Source organism: Engraulis encrasicolus, chromosome 17 (genome assembly GCF_034702125.1).
Source record: "Engraulis encrasicolus isolate BLACKSEA-1 chromosome 17, IST_EnEncr_1.0, whole genome shotgun sequence".
NCBI classification, from domain to species: domain Eukaryota; kingdom Metazoa; phylum Chordata; class Actinopteri; order Clupeiformes; family Engraulidae; genus Engraulis; species Engraulis encrasicolus.
This window is the reverse complement of record NC_085873.1, coordinates 26,838,725-26,848,724: the sequence shown is the minus strand read 5'-3', so window position 1 is coordinate 26,848,724 and position 10,000 is coordinate 26,838,725. Positions and strand designations below refer to the sequence as shown.

The window sequence follows — 10,000 nt, the reverse complement described above, 5'->3', positions numbered from 1 at the left end:
TCTGGCACACAGGGCATTTTCCCGGTGGGCCGGAAGCCAGGGGTCCGATACTGTTGTGGTGGTGGTTGTTGTTTTCCTGTGGATTGGCACACAATTTAGAGGGGGAGGTCCATTGTTCCATCGTTAATTTAGATAGTGGATTCAGCCAGTCAAGATATAGCATGACAACGGTCAGCGTATGTGTTGGGGGGCCTGTCTATGCTAAAAATGCCCGGGCCGTTTTTTCTGTCCCAGTCCATCCCAGCTGTGAGCCTTTGCCAACACACCCTGTCGATGGATGAAAGCATGCAGCAACAGCAGTAATGGGATGTGGAGAAATCCTACCCACATGACGTGATGAAATGTAAAACAAAAAATTGCTAATAGCATTAACGAAACAAGAAGTGCTATTGGAAGAACTGACAAAAGCGTGCTAGCTTAGCTTATAAGTGTTTGTTGGCAAGGCAGCTGGCATGCTGTGAGAGAAATTGCCTTGCTTTTTTTTGAGGGGTGGAAATTGTGGGAAATTGGTGCTGTGCCGGAGCAACTAGTAGGACCAACAGGTGAAATACCTGCCTGTGTCGCACAATAGCGTCAGACTTGTAACCTAAAGGTGGCCGATTCGACTCCAGGTTGGTGGGGGAGTAATGAACCAGTGCTCTCCCCAAATATCCTCCATGACTGAGGTACCCTGAGCATGGTATCTTCCCTCTGCACTGCTCCCTTTTGGGTGCCATTGGGGGCTTCCCCCTTGCACGGCTGAGGCATAAATGCAATGTTGTTGTGTGCAGTGTGCACTTCTGTGCTGTGGAGTGCTGTGTCACAATGACAATGGGAGTTGGAGTTTCCCAGTTGGGCCTTCGCTAATAATAATGATGGGCAGGGCATGGTAAGTCTCAAATAAGATACGCAGAGGTAACAAGTGGAACCAGCAGGTGAATCCCGGCCTGTATTGCAAGATTATTTCATTTGAACATTTCATGCCATCAACGTAATTCTACTAGATTATTTTACTATCTACCTATATGTCATGTTCCTTCTATACAGTGCATACGCAGTTACAGGTGGGACTGAATGCTATATGCTAACTCTATGTCAGACATAGCAAACCTTACAAAGAGGGTTGAGGGTGTACCGTGAATGGCTATGACCACTACAAAGCTCAGCAACCGATGTAATGCAGTAAAAAAAAAAATACAGCTAATGCTACTGCTTGCTTGCTTGTGGGAAGAAAATCAGCATATTCAACATATTCATTCATAGGCCTGCTGATTAACTGTAGTATACCATCCAGTTATTGAGGACTTCACAGTTCACTCTTTATAGATGCAAACAACTGAACTCTTTTGATTAACATGACCTACTTATAGATGAATGAGTATATTCACAGACGCACTGTATATCATTGATGTTTAACCCTCCTGTTATCCTTGGGGTCTATTCGACCCCATTCAATGTTTAACACCTGAAAAGTACATGAAGTACATATTTCTTCTGCCTCATCTTTGATGACTTTTCCTAAATAGATGGGATAAATGTGAAAAAAGGGAAATTTCCACAAAAATGTTTTTCCTAAGTGCTGTACACATTTTGGTTACACCCGTGTTCCTTGGGGTCAATTTGACCCCAATGCTTTCAAGTGTATAAAACATAAATGGAACATCCATATTTTGCAAATAAATGTTAAAATCTGTTTAGATCATGTGAAATACATGAAAATAAGCTATCCAGCCATGTTTCTTCTGAACATTTTGCTTTAGATTTGGCCCTGATAAATAAAAATACTAATGATATGAGGGAGGCCTAAAACTAATTCACGAAAACATTTTGGACAGTGTAGGCTACTACAGCATTGACATTTTGACAAAATCCACCAACTGAACCTTGTTGCACCCATAGCACCATCATGGCACCCCCACAGCAACCCCTCCCCCCCAACCCTGTACCCTGGGAGCTAGCCTACTTTTGCACCCTCCCACTACACACACACTAGCATAAGATGGGTCACATATAGTCAGCACATATAGTCTGTTCTGTGCCCAGCATACATAACTATAAGTGATGGTATATTTGAAGAGAAGCTTTATGAGTGTGATCTAAAGACTGAAATGTACTGTTCTGATGGTGACAAGCCGTTGTACTTCTTTAGATGAATGCGATCTCAAGGTTGGTTGCTATGTTGAAAGATGTAATGGTGCAGGTCTTCTCCTCTGTTCAGTATGTTGTTCCAAATTGACATGGTGGTCTGCAGCATTGAGAGCACTGACATAGAGAAGGCAGGACCTTCCAGGAACAGCAACCGCTGTAACTTTTGTGAAGGACATACACATTGACGTCCATACCAAGTTCTCCAGTGGGCATAAATAGTGAATAGAAGTAAACATAGAATACAAGTTGCTAGCCCTGTTCCTTCAAACCTTACCCCACTACCATGAACATGTAATGTGTCTACAAGGAGCACATGCAAACCTTTTCTTCCTCATATGCACACTAATTCAAGCGCAGAAATAATGATAACATTGATTTTCTATGATGTTCCCAAAACTCATTTGGTTGGCAATCCATGTTCTTACCTAACTATTATAGGCCTACTTGTGTTATAAATACACATTCAAACATTCAAAGATTCAAGAATGTTGGACTTAAAAAACCTTCTGAATGTTTGGGAATATGTATATTTATTTTATGGTGAAATTGACCCATATGGTAGTAGACAGATACTATCCTTGATAATCAAATTAGTTTTTTCTTTTCAAATGGTATAAATAATAGAAATACATATTTAGGGAGTTTATGGAGCCACTAAAACTTCAATAATATGTGTCCATCTGTTTTTAGACCAATTAATGACATTTTATTGCTATTCTCTCAAAATTTCGCCTAGTCATGGATTAAGTTTTTTGGTGTGTGGGCTATGTGTGGGTGTGCTAGGAAATATTTAAAGGACTTTTTATGTCACCAACAGATCAATAATACATATCTGAGAGATAAATATGTGCCAAAGTGTTGTTTTCTACTGATTTTGTAGACATTTAAAGCGATTCTGTCCCATTTTTGGAAATAAGCTCATATTACACCTCCCGTTTAGTTAAATAATTGGGTTTTACCTTTTTCCTGTACTTTCAACCGTTTTCTAGTTATGGAACTGCAAATTTTACCTCCAAGCTAACAGTTAACATTGAGTCCTATGAGACCAGTTAGCCGCAAGCTGGTCTCATAGGACTCAATGTTAACTGCTAGCATGGAGGTAAAATTGGCACTGCCATACCCAGAGAACGGTTGAAAGTACAGGAGAACGGTAAAACCCTATTATTTAACTCAAGGGGAGGTGTAAAATAAGCTTATTTCAAAAAATGGGACAGTATCCCTTTAAGTGGTTGGGGTCAAATTGACCCCAAGGATCACGGATGTTTCAACATTTGAGGGTAACAGGAGGGTTAAGTCTGTTTGTTTACTTGTCTTTCTTTCTTGCTTGGTCACTTGTTTTTCTTTCTTTCTTTCTTTCTTTCTTTCTTTCTTTCTTTCTTTTTTCTTTCTTTTTTCTTTCTTCCTTGTTCCAGGTGACCGGCGAGGCATCCAGTGGCTGCTGGGCCGGGACGGGGACGTGTGGGTGTGGGTGATGGGAGAAGCGCTGGGTGACAAGTGCTATGAGGACCTGGTGGAGGAGCTGATGGAGGAGAGGGCCAGGAAACAGGCCCAGCTGGAGGCACAGGAGCTCTGGTGAGGCACAGAGAGAGAGAGAGAGAGAGAGAGAGAGAGAGAGAGAGAGAGAGAGAGAGAGAGAGAGAGAGAGAGAGAGAGAGAGAGAGAGAGAGAGAGCAAGAGAGAGAGAGAGGGAGAAAGAGTCAAACGCTTTTGATTGAGAGTCAAACGCAACGAGCAGGGGATCGTCCGTCTATCCGGGCTTGTTCTCAGCGTTGCTAAGGTACGCTTCAGGAAATTTGGGGCGGACGAATTCTCACAGATCAGTCGCAAATGCTTCAAAACACTTAACAGAGTTCTCTAGAAGCCTGCTGTCCATATATTATCTAGGTCAGTGAGAGCATACTATGTGGCAGGCCCAACATGTCTTTACGATAAGGTCTTTACAAACACCAGAGGCTGAAGCTTACTCTGGAAAAGATCCAACAATCAGGAAGTCATCAGAGCTAGGGCCAACCAAGCACCTATCCTATGCCTTTGAAAGCAGCCAGACAGTATAGGTACAACCATTCACACCACTGAGCTGGATGGCGATGCTTGTGTAGTGTAAGTTTGTCACTGCTGCCAATTTTTTTCCAGACCATGGCGAACTGGAATTAAGCAGGTTGGCGAGACTTGTCTTCCTCGAAGACGAAATTCAATGTAGCGGCATCACGGCATGGACATTATGGCCGGGGCCCAGGGTGCTGGTAACGACAGAGGAGAGGAGAAAAGAGGACAAGACGCATGTAGAAAAGGAGATTAGAGCTTCTGAGACATGAGGATCTCAAAACACTGTGGAGAGAGAGAGACCAAGAAGGCTCAGCACGGGGTCCTGATGAAAGAGGAAGAAAGACAGGAAAAAGACATGACAGAGAGAGAGAGAGAGAGAGAGAGAGAGAGAGAGAGAGAGAGAGAGAGAGAGAGAGAGAGAGAGAGAGAGAGAGAGAGAGAGAGAGAGAGAGAGAGATGAGAGCATATAGAGGACAGGAAGGCTTGAAAGAGAGATGGAAGGATGGAAATGGAGTAGGCGAGACCTAATCGGAAAGCATGAGGAAGAAGTCTCAGCATGAGGCACAAGACCCTGAAGCAAAAAACTGAAGCAAAGAGAACAGACAGACAGACCGACAGAGACAGACAAGCAGACAGGTAGAAAGGCAGGCAGACAGACAGACAGACAGTCAAGGCTGCTGCCTAGAAAACGAGTATAGCGGAGCGGGAAGAGCAGATTAAAATGCTGGTTTGAGAAGAAAAGGGTGACAGACAGACAGGCTGGCACGCAGGCAGACAGACGGACTGACATATGGACAGATGGCTACCTAGAAAATGACGTTTGAGATAGTATAGGACAGGAGAGGGAGAAGAACAAATGAAATGTTTGAGAAGAGGAAAGCAGATGAAGAAAAAATATGGAGAATGAGGATGAAGAGGATAACGTGTCCATTGATAGTAAAAGTGCACAGTAAACAACAGTAAACAAACACATAGAACATCATAAGCCAACCAGTGGCGGTCCTACGATCAGTTGCGCAACCTCTGACGTCTCTTCCCTTTTGCGGTGGCCCCACCCCCTGTGGAAAAAAGTGCTTATAATAGCTGACAAAAAACTTGTAGTAGGCTAATGTTATTATTACAACAGTGTGGTAATAGTGTTGAAATAATTTAATGAATAATAATTAATGTTTCTAACTTTGTTTTAGCGATGCCATTTGAGGCCTTGGTTTCGCGGTGGGGACAGGATTTCACGGTGGTGCCGCCCCGTCTTGAGTGCTGCCTCAGGCAAATGCCCGGACGGTCCGCCCCTAGGACCGTCCCTGAAGTCAACTCTCTAAGATTAGATTACACTGCTTTTTTTACTGTGTGACAGACAGAAAGAAGTATGGGAGAGAGAGAGAGAGAGAGAGAAAGAGAGAGAGAGAGAGAGAGAGAGAGAGAGAGAGAGAGAGAGAGAGAGAGAGAGAGAGAGAGAGAGAGAAAGAGAGAATGAAAAGAGGTTGAAGTAGGAAAAAGATGGAGTGTGTTTATAGTGTGATGAGGGAACAGAAGAGGACAGGACACCATGTTCTTTTCCTCTCTACTTCCACGTCCAGTCTGAATACAAGACTGGACTGGTGATCTGGCATATAGGGCTCTTTCTCAGGGGGCAGAGAGCAGTGTTAATTTTGTCAGCTTTTTTTGATTTAGTCGTAGTCTTAGTCACAATGACGAAAATCAATTTTAGTCTTAGTCATATTTTAGTCATTGCCTTCCCAATTTAGTCTTAGTCTTAGTCTAAATGACGAAAATCAATTTTAGTCTTAGTCAATTTTTAGTCATTTTAGTCAACACTGTACATTTAAGACCTTCTCCACAAACTTTTAACATATATCATTGACTGTAGAGAATAAACCTTCTCAGCACACTGCTTCTCTCTTTAACATATATCACACTGTACAGAAAAAAACCTCTTCACACACTGGTTCTCTTTTTCTCTATTTTATTTAATACCAGTGTTAATTTCGTCAGCTTTTTAAAATTTAGTCTTAGTCTTAGTCACAATGACGAAAATCAATTTTAGTCTTAGTCATATTTTAGTCATTGCCTTCCCAATTTAGACTTAGTCTTAGTCTAAATGACGAAAATCAAAAAAGGGCATTGACGAAATATTTTAGTCATAGTCATGGTTGACGAAATTAACACTGGCCGAGAGTCCTCAGGGAATGTGCTTATAATAGCTGACAAAAGCATGAGCTTTTTTCATGTATCTGTGTGCTTGTGTTCTCCGGGCCACGGACAGCTTTGACCAGGACAAAAACACACACAGAGATGCTGTTGTTTTGGTCGAGGTTTGTTTTTCCTCAGACCAGCCCTCAATTTGGGGCAACTCATTTGTCCATATTTAATGGGGGCCAGATTTGGATTGTATTCATTGCATTGTATAGTAGTGTGTGTGTGTGTGTGTGTGTGTGTGTGTGTGTGTGTGTGTGTCTGTGTCTGTGTCTGTGTGTTTGTGTCTGTGTCTGTGTGTTTGTGTCTGTGTGTCTGTGTGTGTGTGTTTTGTCCTGGTCAAAGCTGTCAGTGGCCCTGAGTACACACGCACACAGGAAACACATGAAAAAAGCTTTTGCTCGATACAATACATTCCAGGAATGCAATAGCAATAAAAGAAGAGGAAGAGGTGCCATGAAAGAGAGAGAGAGAGTGAAAGAGAGAGAGAGAGTGAAAGAGAGAGAGGGAGAAAGAGAGAGCGACAGGCAGTGTGAATAGGCGTAGGAGTGAAAGGGCGATAGGGGGGCGAGTATTTGAGAAAAAACACGAAGGAGAAGAAGAAGAAAAAGGAAAAGAAGAAATTGTGTGTCTCAGCTCAGCTTGTCCCTGTCGTGCCATCCTCCTGTACCTCGTAGGCGTGTGCAACATGCCATCACGCCAGAGCGTTATGATAGCACGCCGACTTGAACCATTTATCACATTTGTGCCTCACGCCTTTGCATGTTAACTCATGCTCAGGGGCGGAGCAGAGGGGGGGTGGGGCATAGGGGACAGGAACCCCCGGCCTCACCACTTGTGGGGGGGGAGAGGGGGGGGGGTGCCAGTGGCTTTCGATTGCCAAACATGTTGTAGGGGCCCCATTCTACGATATTTTGTGGGTCTCTGACACATCTCCCGCCCCCCCTGTCCCAATAGCAGTGCTCCGCCCCTGCTCATGCTCCACAACGACCTGTGACAAGTTTACGGTAGACACAGCTTTGGTCGGGGCACAATTTTTCCAAATTCCACCATTTCTTTGCTTGTTTTGCTGTTCTTTGCAAAAGCACAGGCATGGTTTGGGTCAAGGCACAGCCGAGCATTTTTACATTTAGCAACAGAAATTCGCTGACACGGAGGGACAACTGTGCAAACCTTGTCACATGACAAAAGTGCTTTCCTGCACAGCTTAACTTGCAAAGACATCACACCTCAACACAGAATGCACTTGCGTGAAATAAATACGCATTTACCTGATGACAGTCTGGCGTGTGAAATACATCATGGTTCATCAAGGTTGAGAAGAAGTTGTTGTTATCCCTCAGTCAAGATGCAGTACCCCTACAAATAGGCAAATATAGTGAGTTTTGTCGTAATCCTATCTTATTGCAAAATGTAAAAGGTAGTAATTACCAGGCATGGAAAGATCATTCACATTATGGCACTTAAGTAAATTCACTCTACAGTCCCTACAGTACCCATACATACATGTAATTCACACTTTAAAAAACATGTTTTACTCTACAGTGAAATATATTTACGTACTTGCCAAGATAAACAAAAACAACAGGGGTGGGGCTTAACTTTTTTAACCAATGATCCTTCTTTTTGTCTTTGCTGTGCCCTGATGGAGATTACATTTGTGGTTGAAACATGTTGGCATTTTAACCCATTTTGACGCACATGTGCTGTTTTACCTGTGGAGGCATGCAGGCATTTCGAGATTATTTTTTATATTGTCTGAGTGCCTGAAATTGACATTGGGGAGGTGAAAAGGGATGTGTGTTCGTCATGTGATTAACAAAATCTTTCCTGGTTTAAATGTATAGCCTACAGAAAACTCACCAGAGCCTTTTTGTCAGCGCCGTTGTTCTCTGTCTGAGAATAATTTTAACAAGTCCGACAGGCGGACAACAGATGCGTCCGTCTATGCCCGTTCTGAACCTTTTTTGCCCAAACGCCCCCTTGGCCTCCTCATAACCTGTCAAGGCAATTTATCAATAAGCCTACCATGTACTGTATAAGCCTGGATTTGAAAAAGTACCATAGGATTTCAACAGTGTTGGGCAATTTACTGAAAAACTGTAATGCATTGCTGATTACATGTTACTGTCTTTTCAAAATAATCCCTTACACTACATTTAGCAATGTGGGGACCTAAGGCGAATTTAGCTTAGGGGGGCCATCGGTCCATCCCATATCACATTTTTTTTTTACATAAAATCTCTATTTTTGTTAGGCTATTTTTTTTTTTTAAATCACTTTTTTTTTTTTTTTTTTTTTTTTTTAATTACAAACATAAAAAACAGGCAAACATTACAACCCTTTCTGGACAGATTTCAATGAATAGGCTATTTGCAATTTTGCATAGGCCTACATTAAATAAACTAAAATGTGAAATTCTCTTTTCACTTTAATATGAGAGCAGTGATGTCCCCCCCTCACTGAAGTGTTATTTCATGTGTGAGCATGATGCTGTCACCTATTTGAAGTGACGTTGATGTTGGATTTCATGGAATACTTTTAAATGCCGCTTTGGGAAGAAAACAGAGTAGGCGACAGGTGAACTGTATTTCTGTCAAAACAGTGGTTTGCTAGCCTAGCGAGCCAGACCCGTACAGCAAAAAGCTGTACCAGGGTCTAGGAGGGCTGGGCAGCAGTGTGGGCGGGATAAACGGTTGCTTCAGCACTCAACGCCACGCAATTGGATGGCAAACAACCAATCCCCACACACTTCTGTGTAACGTCACAGCTGTCTTGTGAAGCGGCAACTCCAAGCCGTCGTAGCAGTGAATGCGTGTGATCACCACAGCCACAAACAAGTTTCCTAATAAATCGTGTTTTCACTTGCATAGTTCAAAAATGCCTCGTTTTCAACCACACGGCCCTTCTTGATCATCCAGCGAAATGTTGAGCAATTTGGGGCTTGTTAAATGGTTATATTTATGATTGTTGTCAACATGGCATGTTCGGTGTTAGCTAGCTAGCTGTATACCCATAACTAATACACAGCTGGATATTAGCTCTGTGTAATTGACGACAGATTGGCTAGCCGCTAGCTCGGTAGACTCTAGGTGTCATTCCCATCTATTTAGTAAGCGACTCACAGACTTTCAAAGCTCCCAAATGTCTCGTTTTTAATGACATGGATCTTATTAGAATTTGGGGCAGGCATATAATACAAGGCTGGATACCTAGCTCTGTGTTATTGGCGACAGGTTAGCTAGCCAGCGAGGGCCCCTTTGTAGGTGGAGCGGCAAATTCGACCCGTCGTAGCAGTGAATGCATGTGATGACCACAGCCACAAACAAGTGTCCTAATAAATCGTGTTTTCACTTATACAGTTCAAAAATGCCTCGTTTTCAACCACATGGCCCTCCTTGATCAACCAGCGAAATGTTGAGCCATTTGGGGCTTGTTAAATGGTTATATTAAGACTGGATACCTAGCTGTGTTATTGACGACAGGTTAGCTAGCCACACTAGCTTGGTAGACTATGCCATTCCCATCTATTTAGTAAGCTACTCAAAGACTTTCAAAGCTCCCAAATGTCTCGTTTTTAATGGCATGTGTCTTATTAGAAATTGGGGCAGCAATTTCATTCTACACCTACAGT

General features: G+C 42.7%; 1 protein-coding gene across 1 annotated transcript in view; it reads left to right on the top strand.

Annotated features, from left to right (window-relative positions):
- The window catches only part of sh2d4bb (SH2 domain containing 4Bb), a 45,634-nt gene that overhangs the window by 9,897 nt on the left and 25,737 nt on the right, over nt 1-10,000 (top strand). The window contains exons 3-4 of the mRNA XM_063220898.1: nt 2,612-2,639; nt 3,540-3,699. Coding sequence (XP_063076968.1) covers nt 2,612-2,639; nt 3,540-3,699 — 188 coding nt within the window. The remainder of the gene's footprint in view (nt 1-2,611; nt 2,640-3,539; nt 3,700-10,000) is intronic.